Raw genomic sequence first — 21895 nt, 5'->3', positions numbered from 1 at the left:
TAAAAGCACTTTATATTTTTGCTGCAATGAAAAGATCATGTATTATATAGATCACAGTGAACAGTATTCAGTAAACTGCAGATGTCCTTAAGTTTCCATTATAAACTTGATTTTATTCCTATTCCTGTCTCTGCCAAAATTAGCCTTATACACCTACAACTTCACAGGCATAATCTTATTCTGGGACAGATTTTTTGGAAGAGTTGAAGGAAACTGGTCAAGGTGTTTAAGAGATATGACAGCTAAAAAATGAGATCATCTGCTTGGAGATTTTCCTAAAGACTTTCTGACTTGTCGTATACTGAAAATTCATTTGCCTGGAGTTTCGAAAAAATATTTTAAATCTGTTGGTCTTGGCCAGAAATGGTGCCTTTGAGTAGTTTTAGGCTGTCTGGTGACAGAATTATTTGGTTACTGAAAGTGGTTTCCGCCTCGGTGTACGTATACGTGTTATGTGTTCTTTGGAGATCTTAACTGCACTAGTCAGTGCCAACATGTTCTTAAATTTACAATGGCAAATGTGAGGTGTCTAACCAACTCCGCATGCATCCTAAACGTACACATTCCTTCTCTTAGACCAGTCTTAAATGCATGCCCTGCTGCCTAAAATCCTCACCAGTGCACTTCCTGACTCCCACTCCAATCCATGCTGAGGCTGACAGCGTGGTTTTACAGTCACTTCTGCAAAGTCCCTGAAGGCAAAGTCCCTGAAGACATCTCCCAAAGGGACTGGCATTCAAATCTGATTTCTATTCATCTCGGTTCTCTTTCCTGGAACAAAACATCATACCTGCCATGATTTGTGCCAATATGTCAGTCTCCAATGGCTGCGAGCCATGGATGATGACACTTAAGTCAATATTTTTGTGTTTGTGGCTTCTTTCTGTTTTATGACAAAATAAATTCTGGAGTATATTATGTGTTTCTGAAAGAGGATTTATTTCAAAATACATGCTTTTACTTTCTTGAAATTGGGTAATTTTTAAATGTGGTTCTTGAAGTGTGACCAAAGCCAGAAGTAAACTGAACCATTAGATGATTTTGAAAGCTTCCCCTTAGATAAGAAGCATGTGATATCTAGAAACAGTATAGCTGTGCTACACCACTGCATTAATGTGGTTCTCTGGGATCACTGCTGCATCATGCACTTAGCTTACACTGAAGGTCATGGCTTAGCAATGTCAACAGTAAAGTCTGCCCAGTACATACCACTGACTGTGGGACATTGCCCATGTTCCATAAGACCTTGTTTGCAGTTAGTAGTGTTGCCTGACTTTAACATTTAAGACTTGATCTTTCTGACTTTAGTGGTTTTTTTGTTGTTGAAGTCAAGTCCCTGAGCCACAAATTGCTGAAACCTGTGAATGTATTTGTGAGAAGTATGACCATATGCTTTCTCTATTCTTTATTATTCCATCTGTTCTTGGACACTACTGAGACAAGCTGTTGGGCTAAGTGAGCTTTTGCTTTAACTCGGTGTGGATGTTCTTGCACTATATTCTCCATCTCAGCAAAAATAGTTGACTGTTTGCTAAAAACAGGGCTAGGAGTTCACTTTGTCATTAAAAAAAAAAGTCAGTAGCCTTTTTATTTTATTTATTTGTTTGTTTTTTTGTTTATTCTTGTCTTTTCTAAGAAACAGCTTTAGTATCTTTATGCTTGGGAGCTAGGGCTGAAGACCTAAGTGAAATATTGTCTTAGAGTCAGGGCTATGTTTCCATCCCCACTTCTTTCTGATTCAAAGTGTCCACTTTTGGCTCTTGACAATCACACCTTGAATGTGCTGAGGAGAAACTTGTCAGGCTTTGCGCTTGGACTTGGTGGCAGTGGGCAAACTCTGCCAAGAATGAGCAGATTTCTGGTTGCAGACTGCTCTGTCACACAGCACAGGAACTGAATGCAGCAGGATGGTCCTCCCAGCTGTTCTTTGCAACCGAACAACTGACTTCACTGTTGCTAGTTGAGGACTATTAATCTTTCCTTTTAAACATTATTTTTTTAGGGAAAAAAAGAATCTTGCAATTTTTTTTCTCATGCTTTTTGGACTTGTGTCCATTTCTGTTGATCTCCTCTGGTTTCTTACCATCTAGTTCATGTATTTCTTGAAGTGCAGTGCACAAAACAGGTCACTGTCTTCCAGTTAAGTCTTCATCAATGAAGATAAGACCACAAGGACTCTATTCGTCGTCTTTAAGACCCTTTTAGACATCCCAATGTCATATCTGTGCTTTATGCAAAAGCACAGCTCTGCCACTCGTGTTCAGACTGTGTTCCACTACAGTCCCTAGATCTTTATCTTATGAACTAGACAGATGAGTATTTCTGCTTAAGCGTGGCATTTTATACTATTGCCTTCCATCCGGTTTAGATGACTTCTCTAAATGTATCAAGATCATTTTAAATTCTGATTCTGCCATTCATAATATCTCCACTTGTATGCCTATTTGCCATACTTCTATTACACTTCTTCATACATTCATCTTCTATGCCTTCAATAAAAACATCAAATAAAACCGGATTTGGGACCAATCTCCACTGAATTCCTTGTAGAACACATCTATTTTGAAATGTTACTTTTTAATTATGCTATGAATTCTATCATCCAACCAGACTTGACCTCCTGCCCCTTCCCACAGCAGTTTCATTTAGATCACAACTCACTAGCCTGTTTATGAGGAAGTATTCCAAAGGCTTTGCAAAAAAACCCCTACTTTAAATAAATAATTTTGAGTTATATGACACTTATGGCCATTACTTCACCCTCTTTAAGACTACTAGAGTGAAGCTGATTGGGCCCAGGCAGTTTAAAAACATCTAATTTAATGGGTTACTTTCTAGGCAGATTTCTCATTTTTTAGGCTGAAGTTTTAACACTTTTTTCTCTTGTACTCATTGCACTGTTTTCTTGCCTTTTTAGTAGAAAGGGCAAAAAAATTCCATTAAACTCTCACACCCTTAACATCCTCTGCTGACAGCTTCCCCCATCTTTCTTTCGTTTTTCTCTGTAACGCCACTTGTAAAATTTTGACAGCTTCTAATATGTTTTGCTAGTTGCACCTTGTGCACTCTTTCTTTACTGACTGTATCTGTGATAGTCTGGGAGAAGAACTCGCAGAGAGCAGCCCTGGAAAAGGACTTGGGAGACGTGATGGATGAAAAGCTTTATGTGAGCCATCAGTGTGCTCTCGCAGCCCTGAAGGCTGACAGTATACTGGGCTGCAGCAAAAGAGGGGTGGCCAGCAGGGAAAGGGAGCTGATTGTGTCCCTCTGCTTTGTCCTTGTGAGGCACCATCTGGAGCACTATGTGCAGGTCTAGGCTATCAGTACAGGAGGGTTTTGGAGCTATTGGAGCAGGTCCAGAGGAGGGCCATGAGGATGATCAGAGGACTGGAACGTGTCTCCTGTGAAGGAAAGGTTGATGGAATCTGGCTTGTTAACTTGGCGAAGGTTCTAGGGAGACCTCAATGAAGCCTTCCAGTGCTTATAAGCAGTAGAGAGACTGACATTTTACATGGTCTGATAGTGATAGGATGGAGTAAATGGATTTAGGTCAGATGTTAGGAAGAAGTTTTTCACTCAGAGGGCAGTGAGATGATGAAACAGATTGCGCAGAGAGATTGTGGATTCCCCCTCTTTGAAAGCATTCTACCCAAGGTTGGATGAGGTGCTGGGCAGCCTGAGCTGGTGGGTGACAGCCCTGCCCATGGCAGAGGGGTTAGAACCAGATGAGCTTTAAGGTCCCCTCTAACTTAAGCCATTCTACAATTCTCTGATTCTATGATACATACATACACTTATGGATGACATATTGTTGTATGCTCTCTACTAGCTGACCTAGTTTCTTCTTTACAGATCTCTCTCTCATGCTTGTGGTCAATTAAAATCTTATACATTAGCTGACTTGTGCTGAATTTCCTTACCTTCCTCAAAAGTGGTATAGCTTGCAATTGGTTTCTTATTAGCATTTGTTGAAGGAGCTGACAGCTCTCTGTAATTTGTTTTTCCCCGAGGTTTGCCTTCTATGAGATCTTCCCTACCCATTCTCTGGGTTTATTGACATCTGCCTTCTTGACATATATTGCTGTCAGTCACTGGGATTAAGTGGCAGAGGTTGACACTATTTCATTGCAGAACTGAATTCTTGTAAAATGTCATACCTGACAGTATACTTTGAGTCGTGTGTTACACTGCCCTCTACCTAAGTGCAAAACTGCCACTCAGCTGAGCAAGGTAGTGACAATTAGAGCATGTATTAGCTCTTATATTTAGGATGTTTCAGAATTTAGAAGAGCAGGAACAAACATAACCAAACTTAAACTTTCTGTAAGGCATAAATAATTGCTCTTATAATAGATCTCATTCAATACAGACAGCTATCTGTGCCAATGAAACATTTAGAGCACAAACTCTTTGTGATGGTAAATAACACAGACTAAAGTGTATAATGATCTTTGTTTTAATTTGTTGGCTAAAAACTTAGAATTGTTTCTTGATGCAGTAGGCAGACAGTGACAATGTCATGGGGGAGATGAAGAAAGTAGGAGATTGTACTTTAAGCCAACGCTTAAGCTTAACATCAGCTCACACTGTAAGTATGTCTCATAATAAGAGACTCTTACTAACATGAGATGCAAAAATGGGGAGGCTTCAGGTCCTACTAAAAACCCCTAACATTTTTTAATGTTGTCTGAGACTACTATTGATACCTCAGCGGTCCTTCTCATAGTGGTCAACAACTAGTGATGGTCAAGAAGTCAAGTCAGGCCTGGTGCTTGCCTTGTAAAGCCTTCTGTTACAACATTGTTTTTACTGACACTATTACATCAGTTGCTTTACTGTCACTTCAGGCAGGTTTGAGTCCCTAAGCAATGAAAATGAATTAGTAGTAACCAGCATTGTATTGGCAACATGCTCTTGTTAAAAGACAGAGGAGCAGGCCTCACTGGTATTCGCGATAGTGGTTGATGCTATAAAGAAATCCATTATGAATCACTTCAAGTTGCATACTGCCAAGAACAAGTTTGTGGTGTTGATACGCTATCTAGCGGCTGTAAGGGGGAGAACATCATTCCTGAATTACTGTTTCCACTCTAGCAAATTGCCAATATTAAGAAAATGCTTTAGATGAGATCAGGATTTGTAAGTTTAACCATTTTGTAATGAATTTAAGACATTTTGAGGCCACAAGTTATGAGCCAAAAGAAGATACTAAAGTTTGTGCGAGTTTGCAAACAAAACAGTTGCTGAAAGCATTTTTGGCATTAATAATTTGCACTTTTTAAAAAGGCTTCTCCCCTTTTGACTGTGATCTAGGTGGACCAGTGACCAATAGCTCAGTTTATGAATATTCAGGAATCAGTTCAAGTGTTTTCTTTAGCTGCTGATTAGGTAGTATTGTTTAAGGTTGAAGCAGAAAATCTAGATGCTTTAACTAAATGGTGTACAGTAATGTAAGGCCAGATGTACCTCTAATGGGGAAAACTAATTCTAGTTCCCTGAGATCATAGACTTGGAACGGACGAAGACTGCACAGGTTTTATCCTAGTTTTTTGTTTCTGACAGGGATGCAGTTAACACTCAGTATATCAAACACTTCTCCTGCTTTATTATCCATTTATTATCTTAACTCTGAAACAGACAGTACTGTTCTTCAGCAGGTAAAGCAGCTTTTTAGCTGTTGAGTACTTCTGCCATAAAGGCCCTGTTTTCTCCATTAAATACTCAAACTGGAGAACACTGTATGTGTACATGACTTGTACCAACATATTTAGGGTACTGCATGAGTTACAAGCACACAAATTACTTAAACTATAAAAAAAAAAAATTAAAAAAAATTGACTCAACCTTTTTTCTTTAAGTGCACTTAATTAAATGGATGTCTTTGTTTTAGGATGATGATTAAACACATGATGCTGCAGGTTTCAGCTTGGATATTTCAAGAGCTGTACATCTTTCTAGGAAAGCAGAACTTTTACTTTACTCTCTTAAAGCACTGTGAAATGAAAGGTGCCAATTTTATTCTCCATTTTTGGCAAGCAGTTTCTCAATTTATACAAGCTTCTGACTCCATAAAAACAAGTTTAAATTATTTGGTAAAAAATGCTATCCACAATATCTGTATTTATCATCATTACTCCTGATACAAGACATCCCTTGCCACATAGGATAACTATTAATAACCATGTAAACAAGACATTTATATAAATACATGCCACGTAACTGGTTGCTAGACTAAGCTTAAGCATTTTTCTTCGTCTCTAAGACCACTGCACTTGATAAGTAAAGAATGATTCTTAAGAGCTGGACACAGAAGTCAGTTTCTTGGTCCAATGTAATTCCAAAAAAAGCTTATGAAGTAAGCACGTAAGAGTTGCCAGGATCAATAATCTTTAGATGTTCAGAGCCCTTTGTCTCCCTTCCCTTCCTATCCATTAACAATTCTCTGTACTTTCTTCAGATTCAACTTTCACTCCAAATTTATTACCATGGAAATAAAAAATAATTATTTTGTTTTTAAGATGTCTGCTAGTAACACAGATGGGCTTTCTATTGGAAAATTAAGCACATGCCTCACTAGAACTTCCCACATGTTGGCTCCTAAGTGCTACAATCCCAACTTCTTTTTATTGTTTGTACAACCAGCATGAGCCTGGTCACAAAGTAGTTATTAAAAAAAAAAAAAAAAGTCCAACACAGGATCCATTGTGCAAACATTTAAACAAATGGAATAATTTCTTTTACAAATGTGTTTCTCTTGTATAAGAATAATTTTGTACAGAAAATAGCTCTTTATGCACTTTACAGAAATGCTAACATTTAGATTTTCTATTCATGGACAGTGTTTGAATGCAATTTAAGATTTCAGCTATGCTTAATAGTTACCAAATGTCAATAAAGCAGCAGTACATCATTGTACATCACTGTACATCACATCCTTAAACTGCTTGACCTAGCAAGTATTGAGGACAGTGAAAACATTCCTAGAACCATGTTTGTTTACAAACATTCAAGTATCCTTAAACAGCGATTAAATGCCTCCTGAAAGTAACACTGTAACTTATGTGTCAAGAAATATGAAATTAAACCTCAACAAGGCAGCATTACTTGCTCACAGATTATCCTGCTGGCTAATACTTTAAGAACCAAATTGAAAAGAAAGTTCAGTATTGAGCTGGTTTACAGTTAATGTGACCTTCAAAATGAGATAGCAGAAGGTATTCTAGTAGATGTTATGCAGCATTAATACAACATTGTATATGAATTAAAAATACTTTCATTTTCTTAACAAAAGACCACGAAAGGTAGAGAAAAATTTAAAAATAAAAAGTAAATTTGTGAAGGATGAGAAGAAACTGAAAAGTGTACATTTGTATATAAATGTGTAAGGGTATGCTAGCAAGTACATATATTTAAAAATACTCAATTTCTTTGGAGATAGTATTAAAATCCACACAGTATCAGAGGGACCTCAAACACAAACCACCTTCATCTTCTACAATTGCTGTTTCAAGCACCATACTTGTATGAAAATTTCTTTTGAAATTAGCAAAAAGGAAATGTCTTCTTTATATACAACTTCACGCAGTCATCATCTTTTCTTTCTAGGTATGTCATAGATTAAAGTAGAAGACGTAAGCAAACAAGTTTTATACAACTCAATTAAAAAAAAAAGGAATTTGGGTTGTATTTGATTGTATTAAGTATTCACATTTAGCTTAAGAGTTTGCCAGCTGTGGCCTATGGAAATATTTTGATGCTTCCATCATTCGAGATTCATATACGTACCTACTTTTAGTCAAGCGTGGCTACCATTCTGAGATTAGCCAGCCTCTTAACACATGGAGTTTGCAAACAAATTCAACTGGACACTTCAGCTCACAAATACCTCAGCACAAAGGTTGACATGATTAATAAATCACATTATACTGGGTCACATTCCCATTCTGTTAGATGGAGAAACAAGCCCCCTTCAAAACCTTATTCCAGTGATTTTGCAAATTCTGCATAGTCAATGTATCCATCATTGTTCTTATCATCATCTCTTAAGACGTCATCTATTAGACTAATTAGCTCCTCTTCTTTCATTGCCTGGGTATTCTCACCACCTTCCTACAACAACAAAAAAACAAGACAACAGTTAAGCCATCTTTCTCATGCAGCGGCACATTTGACAGATTACTGACAACTGGTTTTTGTTAAGCAGCTCATGTTTGATGTTTAATGTGGCACTAGGTGTTATGTAATTATTTATTTCAATATAAGCAAATTTTACCAGATGCAAGCTATTAAGTCTACATTCTCTGCCTTTCAAAACAATATACATTAAGTTATATTCTGAATTGTAATTTTTGAAAGGTCAGTGTGAGATATTGTGTCAGCATTATCTTCCCAAAGCAATTATATCTCCATTTGTCCTTAAATGTTCACAGGCAGAATGAAAATGTGTTTAGGAAAAGATAAAGGCACGCTATGACTGGTTCTTGTCACACTATGTGCAGAGGTCTCCTGCACTTTGCATACTCACAGCAGTGACATTTTGGAATTGAAAACAGCAGTCTCAGGACCTGCAGCAGCATCACCACATGCTACTTCGATAACCTTGTTTTAGCTTAATTCCAATTTGGATAATTTCCCTTTCTCCTCTCCCCATCTCTGCCAATCGAAGAATCCTCTCTATCAGATCACTTCCACTCTTCATTCACACTGAAGTTTAAACTACAGCGGAGTCTTCTTGAAAACTGTGATGTGAAACACTGTGATGAAGCCAGGACTTTTATAAGTCAAACCAAATGGGAGACAGTCTCATTTTCAGACCAAACTGTTGTACTGTAACTGCCCTGAAGGTGTATTGTAGATGCTCTACATCAAACTGCTTTTCAGAACTTTTTCTAAGCACACAAACTATTACAATATTCATCTACCTCTTTGTGGACATGTGATATAGCAGTAGCAAGCTCTAACCCATCTAGCAAATTATTGCCATCGTAATCATGCATTTTGAAGTAATGCAGCTGCAGCTCTTGTGGAGACATCTCAGACTCTGGTTTTTCAATAACTCCTTCTAAATGTTCCATGATGTGGCTATGGAAAAAAGAAAAAAAAAACCAACCATGACAAAACACAGTGTTAACAGTTAATTATTAATTCTTGATTTACGTAAAATTTAGTCTTAGATCAAGCAGCCAAGTACATGGATACCACGTATCTCTAAAGCACCCTGCATGCTGCCCACAACTGAAAGGTATTTTATAATGAAATGAGGAGGGTACAAAGGTTGTTTGCTACGGGTGCTGTGGTGGTCTCTGGGATCATAGATAGCTGTTCCTCTTTCTTCTGGCCTACTTAACAGATTATAGAAAAGTGAAGCAGTGCCCTGAATCTCCTTCTGGCTGCCTTCCAAAGCCCAGTAACTGGAGGAAGATCGCTCCCAGTCAAACGTGAAGCAGGGAATGTCATTGCTGCCAAGTCTCTTTTATGTATGAAGAAGCACGGAAGAATAAAACTCTCCCCTACCTCTTTAAAATACAGTTTTGTTCATGTTACGCTGATCTAGGTAGCCAAGATGCCTGTAAGGAATGACTCATACTGTGAACGGGGCTAAAGGTCCAGTACGACCTTTCCATATACCTCACATCCCTACTAAACTTACTGAGCGAATGCCTCATCTCTGACTCCACCCGTTCATACAGCACCGCGAGGACAGAGGGTGCCCCAGGCTGCGACCCAGCTCACGTAACCCGACTTCAGAGACGAGCAAAGCACGGAGAAGTTCGTACTCGCAGAGCACCTACTCTTTATCCTGCACCAAGTTCTTATCGAGGCGGCCGTGTGAGGACAGACTCTCCGCCGCGGGCTCCTCGGCCGGGACAGGGCCGAGCCATGCGGCCACCAGGCAGAACAGCAGAGGGCTCCTAAAGCTCACGGGGGCCATCGTGGTCTCCTGGAAAAAAGAACACACGCACACATACACTCCCTTAGACCAAAACGGGACGAAACAGCCCGGCCGAACTCCAGAACGCAGCCCTGCCCGCGGTAACGGGGCCAAAGTTCGCGCTCAGCACCGCGGCGCATCGATCCGGACACCGCGAAGCCAGCACAGCCGTTGTTTACACTTATCCCCCGCCCTCCCCGGCGCCCAGAGAAGGGGGCCATGACAGCGACCCTACGCCCGGCCCTGTCCGTCGGCGCGACTACACCGCGACCCGGCCGCGCTACGCACCCGCCGGCGAATAGCGGCCACCGCGCCGTGCCCAGCAGGTGGAGCCTCCCCGCGCCGGGCCCACCACCATCACACCGCCCCTCCGCTACTGCGCAGGCGCACCCCGCCCATCGGCCGCACCGGACGTCACCGCCGCTGGAATTCCACGTGGAGCGTTCGCTGACGGCCAGGTAGAGCGGGCGGGGCGAGGGCGGGGCTTACAGTGAGGGGCGTGGTTCGCGCGATTGAGGCGGGCCCTGCCTCGCTGCCCCTAGCACGCCCGACAGCGCCAGGGGAAGCGTACTTACTGTTCCCGCCCCGCCCCGCCCCGCCGTGTCTGGGCGGCTTCGTGCAGGCCGGGGGCTGCCGCCGGAGACGGCGGGCGCGCGCGCGCTAAGATGGCGGCTAAGGGCCCGCTGTCTCACGTGAAGCTGGAGGGGGAGATTGAGCGGTGCCGGGCGGAGGGGCACTGGGGGCAGCTCCGGCTCCTGGTGCAGCAGCAGCTGCTGCCGCCGGCGCGCACCCGGCGGAAAGCGGCGGCGGGGGGCACGGAGGAAACGGGTAAGCTGTGCTCAGCGGGTCGGAGCCCTGCTGCGGCGGGGCTCGGGGGCGAGCGGGGCGCTCCGTGCGCGGGTCACTGTGCTCGGCTCGGCGGAGCGCTGTGCTGAAGCCCCCCGGCTCAGGGCCCCGAACCGGCCGTCTTCTGAGGATCCCGTCTGGGCTGAAGCGCGGGCTGTGCCTCGCCTGTCCGTGGGAGAACCGCTGAGGAGCGAGGCTGTGGCGCGTGGAGCTGGGACTTTGGCTTGTTCCCTTAAGCATAACAGCGGTTTGGTTGCTCTGAAAGCATTACCTGTTGGTTTGCAGCCGTGTCACTCTAGCGCGAGAATGAACTGTGCTGTCAAAGCTATAGGATCCTATCGGGGAGAGATCTTCAAATTAAAAGGAAGTGTCATAAGGTTTCAAGTAGCTCGAAGTTAGTGCAACTTCTCTTCCCCCTTTCCCCCCCCGCATTATTTCTTACTGTCTCTAGGAGTTATTACTATTTCTGTCTCTTGAAGGTGGTGTATTCTTTAACGCTATTTAATTGCTAATTTAACGCTATTTATATTATAAAAATAGCATTCTTGAGTGATCAGCTCTTAAGTGATGCTTCTTGTTGATTGATGTGTGCTTTCAGAGGACTATGGGAGTATGCTGCTTGCAGAAGCTTTGCTGGAAGAATGCTTGAAGGAAAACTTTGCCAAACTGAAGGACTCTGTTCCACTGACAGAGAGGAATGAGCCAAAACTGAGTGAGGCTAAGCAGCATCTGACCAATGTCTTAATCAGAGGAAAACTGCGAGTAAGTGGGCTCTGTCACTGTGATTCTTGTTAATCTGATACTTTTCTTATGCACTTGTTAGCCTGATAAGAAGGACATTGCCTTATCACGTCCCTCTGTGTACCATGCTGTATTTGTAGGCATTACTGATGTACTGGTAATTCAGTGCCCCTTTGCAGTGTCTTCTGTTGGATGGAGTGCATCCAAACAGATGATGTGCTGCAAATATATACTGTTTATTTTTGATGAGAAAGAGGTAGAGCTCTCTGCAGTGTTGGGGCATGGCCACAGAACAGTGTTGCTGGGTTAGCCTGTCTGCTGGACCTCTTGCTGCTCATGGGCTGAGGGAACTGTGTGCAGCTCCTGATGGATGTGAGACCTGCTGTGAGCAGCTGTTGGGTGTCTGAGTTTGTAGTGCAGGTCCAGTATTACAGCCTGGCATTTCTCTCAGCCTCTGCTAGAGAAGTTAGGTGAAATTGTGCCTCGGGTTTATTTCATGGTCTGGGTACGTGGTTTGTAGCTGCACATAAGCTAAGCTGCAGAGCTTTAGGAAAGTTTCAAGATCAACAATTGCTGGCATCCTTGGAGACACAGTTGTAAAAATAGCTTTAAGAAGTCTATGAATTACAACAGTCTGAAGTTCTAGACTTGTATTACTTTTGGTCCTGAAACTTATGGGCTAGTTATCTTTGAAGTGTGTGTTATACTTGGATTGCTTGCTGTGGCACACATGCTTAGTGTCTTTTTTTTTTTTCCCAGGGGTGCTCCTTGTTAACTTCTTGGAAGTCAGTATATTTAAAAAATATATGGTTAGGGAAGGAAGCATAATGCATCCAGCTTTATAGTTCAACCCCAGTAACGGATGGAACCACTGAATTTTCTCAGGTCTTAGTGTTAGGTTTGGCTTCAGGAATTGCAATTACTGTTTCTTTCTTGGAGATGACTTAGCTACTTATATAAGATTTGGCCTGTATTGATTGTGTTGAGAAAAGGAGGGCAAAGAGTTAGGAATCACTTCATGCTTTCTGAAGCCCAAGAAGGGTCTGAACATGAGTATTTTACTGAGATTTTTTTTTTTTTCTTCATCAGTTTGTATGGATGTTTTCAATCCTTAGTAAACCAGTCAAATCTTAAAAATGGTAGACATGCCTTCTTTTTTTCTACCTTGAGAAAGTTTGGGAGCTTTCCTGCTCTTTAGTTAAAGATATGGAGGAGAGGATAGTAGCTGACTAAACACTTTCTCCCTAGTTTCAATGCGGGGGATTTATGTGTATGTGGCTAGTTCTGACACTGGTAAGCTTTTGTGTTAGCAGAGGCTGGTGAATGAATAGAATAGGGTCGGCGACTTCACAGTAGGTCCTTGACATCTGTGGTTTGCTTCTCTCACAAGCTTATCCCAAAAATCACTAGACGCTTAAATCCTTCTTACTCCAACCTGTGTAGTTGGCAAGGTTAAAAATAAAGCATTCTTAATTTTGCTCAGTTTGTTCTTGAGTACCTCATTTGTGCTGTCTGTTATTTACCATGTATTCACTCTTTCCCCCACCTCCTTTTCAGCCTAAATATATGACCGAAACGATGCTGATCCTTGGAAAGCTTCATTATGTAGAGGGATCCTACAGAGATGCCATCAGCATGTATGCAAAAGCAGGAATTGATGACCTCTCAACAAAACATGAACCTTTGTACATGCTGCGTCTGGTGGCTGAAGCCTTTGTTATTAAAGGTAAAGGATCACGTGTGTATATTTCAAGTATGCTGTTGAGGTTGAAGTTAATTTCCATGATTGGAACAGAATTAGGGCAGTGCTGTACCTTTAGAAAATCCTACTGGCTGTGGTCTGTGTAGCTTAATTTTAAAGGCATTATGGAGTCTTAGTCCATGGTTTTTAAAACTGGCTGACTTGCAAAGAAAAGCTTGACATTGGAAATAGTGTGGTAACTGTTGGCTGTGAATCAGCAACACACCTATGCTATGTGTTTTTGGGAAAATCTAAATCAACCATTCAGCTTAATTGGGGCCTGTGTTTTCTCTTAGAGTTCATCCACTTGTAAATGTTAATGATTTCTGTGAAATAAACGAGGACATTGTAACCAAGTGTTAAACTCTGGACTAATGCAATATGTGCTTTCAAATCAGGGTAGTATGTTTTTGCAATGTATATCACACGGAATCAGGCCTATTGTACAAACAGGAGTCTCCTTCCCTTTTTATTTCTATGAATGTTGCACTGAGAGATTTTAATCAAAACTGCCTCTGTTGATAGTGAAAGTGTGTTTCAGTTTTGAGTGGGTGAAAGGAAGGCTCTAGTTGGATATTGATTTGGGAGGGGGAAGATCAGTAGCCTTCTCCTTCATTTGCTTTCAGTTTCTTTATAAATATTGCTCAAGTACTGCTACCTATCTACTGCTTTCTACTCTTTTCAGCATGTCCACCAGCTAATTAGGTGAATGAGAACTCTGTGATGATCAGATACCTTCAACTGGTATGTAAAAGAGTGATGCCAAATCAACCCAACGTGCTGTTTGACTGGGCTGCTAGTATTGCTGATGATAATTGGGTGTTCTGTGAACTCACACATTCTCCTTTTTTTTTTTTTTTTTTTTTTTTTTTTTTTTTTTTTACAAAGCTGTTTTTGCTACCTTGCTTGCTTTGGTTATGTTTGCTGTGGCACTGGTTGAATCTGCTTTGTTAATGAGATTTTGTGGAGTAGGACTAATTTACCTGTAACTTATACTAATGCTTGCATGGTACAGAAGAGTTAGTGACTACTAGTCCATTTATTGTAGGGTTTTTTGTTTGTTTTTTGAGACTGACTAGTGGTACACTCTGGGAATTGGATAAGGTCCTTGGTGAGATGAGAGTATAACAAGGTATGCGTGAATGCTGACAAAATGACATTGCTCCTGGAAGACTTCTGTGGTAGATGATGGCCACACTGCCTTATGAAGATGCAGGAGGTGGAGTTGTTTAGCTCAGAGGATCAGGCTTTAATTTTTTTTTTTCAACAGGTTAGTGTGGAATACAAATATCTTTTTTGCACGTGTGTTTGTTTATAAACCATAAGGTGCTCCCAGTATTGCAAAGTTACCTCTTTGCAGTCCTGTTTCACAGCATTTGTGCTCTATAATGATTACTTCCAGATTAGCCTGGATATCGGGGTATATAGTAAGTCACTTGATATCCTACCAGAGCTTTTGACCAAAAAGTCCAGCAGAATGGAGCTTGCCCAGCTAACTTTGAAGAAAGTACTCACTCCTGGGATCATGGTTTCAGTATTCTGTGTGATCAACACACCAGTTTTACAGAAGCAGGTGTTAGAAACTTGCACAGGAAACTGTGACAACAGAATTGTGGATTTAAATTTTGTTTTCAAAATGTGTCTGCCCAAGCTACAGCTGCAGGATAAGTAGCAGAACATGAATTTGAATTACTTAAAATTTACTTAAATGTTAGTATAAGGACTTCTTCCTTTTTTTTTTTTTTTTTTTTTTTTTTTTTTTTTTTTTTTTCATTTGGTGTCTGTGTAGAAATTCTGTTGATCCATAATGCCTTTGGTTGAATTACTGTTAGCTTATACAAGCTGGAACCTCCTATAAGGTCACTCTCGAGAATCACTGATAACATTTCTGCAGGGATCATTAATGCAACAATCGAAAAAAGCCAGAACCCTATCTTTATTTTCTCTTTATTTCAGGAACTTAAATTTCCTGCTTAATTTTTCATTCTTATCTTTTATAATGGGAGGAAGGGGCCAGAATACCCATATTCACCAAGTAACACACCTTAGCTTGTTACCACTTAATATAAACATGAAGCCATCTTGTTTTTTTGTGTAGGTAGTGCTGTTCTCAAGGATAGTGCAGGAAGGAAGAATGGTAGCAGGTGGTTGTTTGATGGTATGGTAAGAAGAGATACAAATTTGCTGCCCTACTAATTGACCTGTAGAAGTTGAAGAGCTGGAAAAGTTTCCTTGCTTGCCTTGCTCTGTTGGCTTCCACGCAAATGGAGTTCACGCATGAACTCCTGAAATTGTTTATGATTACTAGGGTTTGAGTTACCGACAAATTGCAGGATAAATGTCGGAAGTTAAGATTCTTTCAGTATCTAAGCTGATGGCTTCTGCTGCTTCTGTTCTCAAATCCCTGCAATGATGGGAGAGGAGTAGCACATCATAGTCCTGTGGGCACTGAGTGGAGCACTAACAAGTTTGATTCTTAGCAATGACTTAACCTCTGTTATGAGTTAATGGGTGGTTGTGTGTCTCTCTCCTTCTTCCTCCTCTTCTGTGAGGTTAATTCCACCTTAAAACCTCTACTTGGTTTACAGTATGGCAGGTAATTGCTGAGGCAAGCAGTTGCGAGAAACCATATTGAGTAATAAAACTTGCTTGTGTATTGCTTCTTATTCTTGTGGGATGCACTGTGGTTTTGTTACTTGTGTTGCCCATTTGAGATATGCAGACAGAACTACAAAACTGCACATGTAAATGTAAGTCCATTGGCTTGCTTTCCCTCTGGCAGCACTTGCTGCAGAAACTGCAGTGATCCCCATCTGCTCCCAGTGGATAGATCTCTCTACTATGGTATAGTTGGTCACAACCTAACCCTTTCCAAAGCAAAGTATCTCTAGCCAGGACTTAAGCTCACCTAAATTCCTTATATGTGGAATAGTTGTGTCTAAATAAATTAGTTTTTGTAGCTATATGAGGGTTATATGTTCCTATATTTTTGTGTTTGGAGGTTTTCATTCCCTAGCTCACATCACTGATCTCTGCAGAAATGTGAATGGAGTAATTTCTTGCCTGGTGATATTGCTGCTTTGGGTATTTGCCTTTTTACAGTGAGTGTCATTGAAATAAATTTTGTGTAGATAAGTGAAGTTCATTAAGTTGGTTGTTCAGATTTTCAGGTTGTTCAGGAATTTGGAGTTGTGGAGAACTGAAGTGAGTTGCTTTCTGTCATGCTGTGAGTCAGTGGCAAAACTGAAAAAAGGAAGTAGGAAAAAGATCTCCCATAGCTAACTTGTCTGTTGACTCAGTCCTTCTCTGTAGTGTCAGAGCCATTTTAAGCTATTCTAGGGTAAGTTTCGTATATATTAAAAATATGAAAAAGATGTAATGTGAATTGCATACTTGCGCTGTTTTTTGTTCTTTTTAAACGCTTTTTGGATTAGTCCCAATGGAAATGTGCTCTCACCTCTTTTGTTTTCTAAGTACTTGGTGTGAGTGCAGGGAGGTGGTGCGCCAAGAGGTCTGAAGCCTCTTTTGTTTGGGAGCTGTATGGTGCCCAGCTTTTTTTTTTTGCAGCCTGTTGCCAGCCTGAGTCATGAAGGTGTGGACTTAATCGGCATGTGGGCCCTTGGCTCTGTCATGACTGGCAGTTCTGGAGACTTCTGCAGCACTTCTGATGGGATGTGCAGTGTCAGAGCTGCTGTGGGGTGAGTCACTCCATAGGGAGGAGCTCCTTGCATCCCGCAGGGCTGATGCCAGGCCACCGATGGACTTCCTATCTGAATCTCTGCATGCAAATCAGTTGTGAAATAAGAATGCAAATAGTTTCTAGCAGCTTTCCTGGGAAGTAGGGCATTAACAGTCCTGCTACCTCTTTGTTTCCCTTTGTCCATCCTTTAATGGTTTTTGTGTCTTTACTGCTAATTTCAGCAGTATCAGATCTCTCAGTGTGAGAGATCAGGTCTGAATCTGTACAGTCAGAAGCTGGCAGTGCTGGGCTGACTCATGGCCTCCTCAGTCGGTGTCTGATGCGGATGGAGTGAAGGCCTGGTTCGGTGGCAGCTGGAAGGAAGCTGTGGGGTGATGTGCTTGTGGGAGGCTAAGGAATGCTGAGGTGAATCTCTGCTACGTTGATTTCTAAAGGCTGTGAGATATTTGAAAACCTTAGAAAAAGAGCCCTGTTGTATCAAAAGGTTTCAATATGGAGCTCAGCATTTTTGAAATCTCAGAAAAAAACATGTGGAAAAGATAATTAAATGTTGTGACTGTGAGAAGCCTTGGGGAGTTTGTATTTTGTTACAAGTCAACCACAAATCACATATATAAGAATTTTTTTTAGTCCCGTGGCTTGGAGCGTTCTGTATTTTGTCCTATACCCTACTTCAGCCATTTGAAGGTGTTGAGGAGCAGTAATGTGACCCTTCTGCAGAACCATAAGGTCACGATGCCAATGCTTCTAGACCGAGCCATGCACATGCTTCAAGTCAGCCACTATTCTTTGGAGCTTTCCCAGGAGCTGTGAGTTAGACTGATGGTAGCACAGCTCTGAGCCCAGCATGTGAGGGCTTTTCCAGAGTTTAAAAATCCATCCGGGATTCTGGGTTTAGATCAGTCTGTGGGTTTTCAGAGTTCTGTGTTTGTTTAGTTGCCTTTAGGACTGGTCTCACACTTTCACGTTTCTTGTAAGGTTGTGTCTTTTAAAACTTCCAAGGTGAGGTCAGTATTGCTTGAAAGGAGATTTTTCTGCTTTCTCTCCATGTAAAATCTCAATCTCAGATTTATAAAACCAGAACTGATTGCTTGCAGGTTATAACAGTGCTGTGGATAGTATCACAATGGTGATACCAATGGTGGTATCACAAGTATGCAGAGAAACAAATCTTTTAAGAAATAATAAAAAGAAAGATAGAACTTTTAGTCAGATCACACTTGCTTTTAGCATGACTTGTAGATGGATCAGTTTGTGCCTCATTTTTTTTGATCATCTAATTTAAACTTCCTTTTTGCTTCTTCATTTAATTCTTACTGTATTTCTTGTTGGTTTGAGGAGTATTAAAAATGTGGGTTTGCATCCACTAAACATAGCTGTGGTATTATCATTATCTTTCATTCTACCTAATCAGAAGGTACTTCACCTATTCGTTCATATGCTTCAGGGAAATCCTTTACATTTGCGTGTCATTCATTATTTTTTAATACTGTTTTCTACAGCACGACTAATTCTCTAGGTGAAATTTGTATTCAGCTGCATTTGTTTGGAAACTAGAATAAAATGTCCATTTACAAATATCTTATTGCAAAGCTAAGTAATGATAAATCTACTTTTTTCTTGCTCATTAAATAGCTTAAGAAAATATTTTCAGTTAAATGAATTTCACTTGAAACAGACAGTTTTAACTCAATGCTTGTGTACAGTTAGAAGTGGTAGAGTTGGTGATGAGTGCTTTTTTTTTTTTTTTTTTTTAATACATAGATTAAAAGTGGAAAGTAACCTTTCCCACTTGGTTTTATTTAATCAAAGCTGTATTGATTCTTCAGCTTTGAAAAGCTGTTCATTAGATTAAACAAATGGAGTGAGATGAAAGGAAGAAAGAGAGGAGGGGTTGTTTTTTGTTTTTTTTTTTTTGTTTGTTTTTTTCCTTTGCCTCATGGAAGAGAGCCTTTATTTTCAAAACTAATTTCAGCATTTCATCAAATTCTAACTTCAGTTTGCTTTCTTTTTTTTTACTAAATGCTGCCCATTGCATGCTGTGAAGATAAATTTTGTTCAAATAATTAAATAGTTCATGTTGTGGGCTTAACTCAGTCATACTTCTAAGGAAAGTCCTTCCAAAACCTGAATTTCTAGTTAACTTTAGTGGTGTGGCATTTCTATGTACTTGGTCTTTGTTGAATAAGATGGCAATACCCAAACTAGTGAGTGTGCTGGAACAGTGACTGAAGTAATTTCAAGAACCAGCAGTTTAAACAGTTGCAAGTGCAGATAAGCTGAGTTTAGAAATGCTGTCTAGTTTTGCAGAGTCATAATCTATTTTGTTATCCTCCTTTCAAAGTGAATTCACACTTCCAATTTCTTTTTGCTAGAAACATGTTTCGTCTAGGTGACAGTTTACAAACATGTTGCAGGCTAATTGTGTACTTTCTCAGTTTGTCCTTTTTTCTGAGGACATAGAAGCTTGCAAGTCACATTCTCCTTTCCCAGACTAGCATTTAGAATGCTGTCCTGACTGATGCCAAAAAAACCCACAACCATCACATCTATCCTTATGACTGTGTATTTCTGTGCCTGGTATTGTTCCATTGGCTGATCATAAGAGTTCAAGTTGTCCAAGAATAACTTTTCTGTAGAGCATAAGATTCCTACATCCTCTCCTTTTTGCTGTGTAAGGATATGACTTGTCTTGACAAGTAAGACAAATGTAGAAGAGGATTATTGGAAGGGTGATGACACTTTTCCATGTTCAGATAAATCATTTTCCTTGTCTTTTCTGGGCAGTAATAAGGGAAAGTAAAAGCATGTTGTAATTGCCTGTGTCAAGATAAAGATGATCCATTCCTGCATTATAGTTTGTTAGCCCTATGACTGTAAGGAACACTTACAGTTTTGCTGTGGTACAAAGGGAGAATCCAGCTCTTCCTCTGTCCTTCCACCACTGCCTCTCACCTTACGTACATCCCACCTGCATTGCTGCTTCTGGCTGATGGGAGGGCACCTTGCTGTGATGTACCCATAGAGCAAAAATGGGTGATAGGCTGTAAGGGGCAGGGAGAAATCCTGAGGGTGTGAATTCCCTCCCTGCTTACACCAATTCATTTTGGTATCAATATGGCACAATTGTCAGCGTGGCCTGCTTACTGTAGGCTTTTACTTGAGGGATTCTAAACATTTTCTACTCTAATCCAGTTCAGACCAGGAGAGCTGTTATCTGAACATATTCTGACATAGCTGGGACCCCCATTCGCTGCTCTGGAGCCTGGCAGCCTTGCAGATGGCATTGCTGGTTAATGCAAGAATGTGTGGTGTAGTCTGACGCTGAGAACTGCCTAGCTGAGAATAAGGCATTTTGTTTGCAGAGCTTGTTTGCACTTTTGCTTAACAAAAACTGTCTCTTTTAAATGCTGATGCACATCAGAGGAAGAGACTTTGTTCTGTACCTCATGTATGCTTCAAAGCTACTGCCTACAATTATGTCAACTAGACAGGGAGCATGTAGTTTATTTGTGCTGACATCAGGGTAGCTGTCTGATAGGCAAAAGCTCTGCTTTGTAGATGCAGGTGATTTGTGAAGTTGTAGTCCCTTTTTTTTCCTCTTCTGCTCCAAAAGTACATCACAGAATCACAAAGTGGCCTGGGTTGGAAGGGACCTCAAGGATCCTGAATCTCCAATGCCTCTGCAACAAGCAGGGCCACCAACTTCCCCGTTTAATACTAGACCAGGCTGCCCGGGGCCCTATCCAACCTGGCTTTGAACACCCCCAGGGGCATATTGAAGTGTACTCTGATTCAGTGACTGCAGTTTTACACAAGAACTTTCTCACTGGTGCTGCTGCCTGGCAGTGATGCAGTGAGCCCAAACAGTACATCCCGGTGCTAGATCATCAGTGCAACCACACTTTGTTGTGCCACATCCGCTTGGCTTTTCTGCTTCTCCACTTTTACCTGCTGCATTTAGACTAGAGACAAATGTAGTTCTTTGTCTGTGAAAGTATGTGGATGATGTTGACCAAGTCAGCAAGTTGTGAGAGAATGCTGCTCTCACCTGTTTGCTGTAGTCCAGCAGTGCTATCTCCTTTCTGCAGTCAGATGTATCATAGAGTGGAGGTGTCCTGGTACAAACCAGGGATGTCCAAATGCTCCATTGGGGTTCAGAAAGAAAATATGTAGGTTGCTCTGAAGGCAGTGCCTTTTATTTATTTTTGTGGAAACTGGAACAGATGCAGAGAACACAATAGCACTGTCTGGTACAGCAAATTCTCAGCTGCAGAGTGCTATTTTTCAGTGTAGTTGCCACCATTAGATTCTCATTTTTCCAGCAATAAACAAGAGTCTATGAAAATCTGCATCCATGAAGGTGATCCACTGTTTCACAGCTGCTATGATGGCATCATTGCTTAAATGCATCACTCACTACCTCAGTGTGCTCGCATGCCTTGTTTGGTCTCCATAAAGCTTCAGCAAATATTGATGAATGGCAGTGAGTGCCATTTTTCCGCATGGAGGAATTCAGACGCTCCTTTGCTTCATCTGCACTTCCATGTCAGACACCATTGTGTGAGACTGTCCTTCTGCTGCCATCTGACATACAGCAACAACACGTAGTGGAATAGTGGCAGGAATGTTCAATCTCTACTGCCTATCACTAACACCTGCCTCTGATGTCATGGGCCAACATCATATAATAGAGGCATTACTTTTGGAGTAGCCCTTGTACCTTGACGATTTCTATCAAGATGTTGTGGATTGCTGATAATGCACACAGAAGTGAGCAGTAAGAAAATGGTGGAGCTGACACTTGTATTAGTATGAGCCTTTCATTAGTCACATTCTGCAGTCCTTGCTTTTACCTTTGTAATTAGGTCACACCAGTGATGCTTGAAGTCCAGCAACATTCAATTCAGTAACTAAAAAATTTAACTGAATCTCA

At 41.0% G+C, this 21895-nt stretch overlaps 2 protein-coding genes across 8 annotated transcripts in view; one reads left to right on the top strand and one right to left on the bottom strand.

Moving 5' to 3' along the window:
• Window positions 1-6700: 6700 nt before the first annotated feature.
• Window positions 6701-10312, bottom strand: MCFD2 (multiple coagulation factor deficiency 2, ER cargo receptor complex subunit). Its single transcript, XM_042812480.1, has 4 exons — window positions 10220-10312; window positions 9792-9940; window positions 8922-9081; window positions 6701-8109 (listed from the first exon to the last, which is right to left on the bottom strand). Exons 2-4 carry the CDS (start codon window positions 9929-9931, stop codon window positions 7978-7980), a joined length of 432 nt encoding a protein of 143 aa, XP_042668414.1. The 5' UTR covers window positions 9932-9940; window positions 10220-10312; the 3' UTR covers window positions 6701-7977.
• Window positions 10313-10335: 23 nt separating this feature from the next.
• Window positions 10336-21895, top strand: part of TTC7A (tetratricopeptide repeat domain 7A) — a 160807-nt gene continuing 149247 nt past the window's right edge. For 5 of the 7 annotated variants that reach the window (XM_042812129.1, XM_042811968.1, XM_042811883.1 and 2 more), the window contains exons 1-3: window positions 10597-10759; window positions 11376-11539; window positions 13076-13244. In XM_042812129.1, coding sequence (XP_042668063.1) covers window positions 10597-10759; window positions 11376-11539; window positions 13076-13244 — 496 coding nt within the window. Of the gene's footprint in view, window positions 10390-10596; window positions 10760-11375; window positions 11540-13075; window positions 13245-13944; window positions 14004-21895 lie in introns of those variants that run through there. The other 2 variants (XM_042812210.1, XM_042812364.1) reach the window with 2 other exon arrangements.

This window comes from Centrocercus urophasianus, unplaced genomic scaffold, assembly GCF_019232065.1.
Source record: "Centrocercus urophasianus isolate 14NV4802_14NV808 unplaced genomic scaffold, USGS_Curo_1.0 seq_10, whole genome shotgun sequence".
Classification (NCBI taxonomy): Eukaryota; Metazoa; Chordata; class Aves; order Galliformes; family Phasianidae; genus Centrocercus; species Centrocercus urophasianus.
The sequence above is the reverse complement of the archived record's forward strand: the minus strand, read 5'-3'. Positions and strand labels throughout refer to the sequence as shown.

Coding starts and splice junctions, on each gene's coding strand:
- MCFD2 (XM_042812480.1), bottom strand. CDS start 9,931: ATGGCCCCCGTGAGCTTTAGGAGCCCTCTGCTGTTCTGCCTGGTGGCC. Junction 9,082..9,791: donor AACTTGGTGCAGGATAAAGA/GTAGGTGCTCTG, acceptor TTTTTTCCATAG/CCACATCATGGAACATTTAG. Junction 8,110..8,921: donor TATCACATGTCCACAAAGAG/GTAGATGAATAT, acceptor TTGTTGTTGTAG/GAAGGTGGTGAGAATACCCA.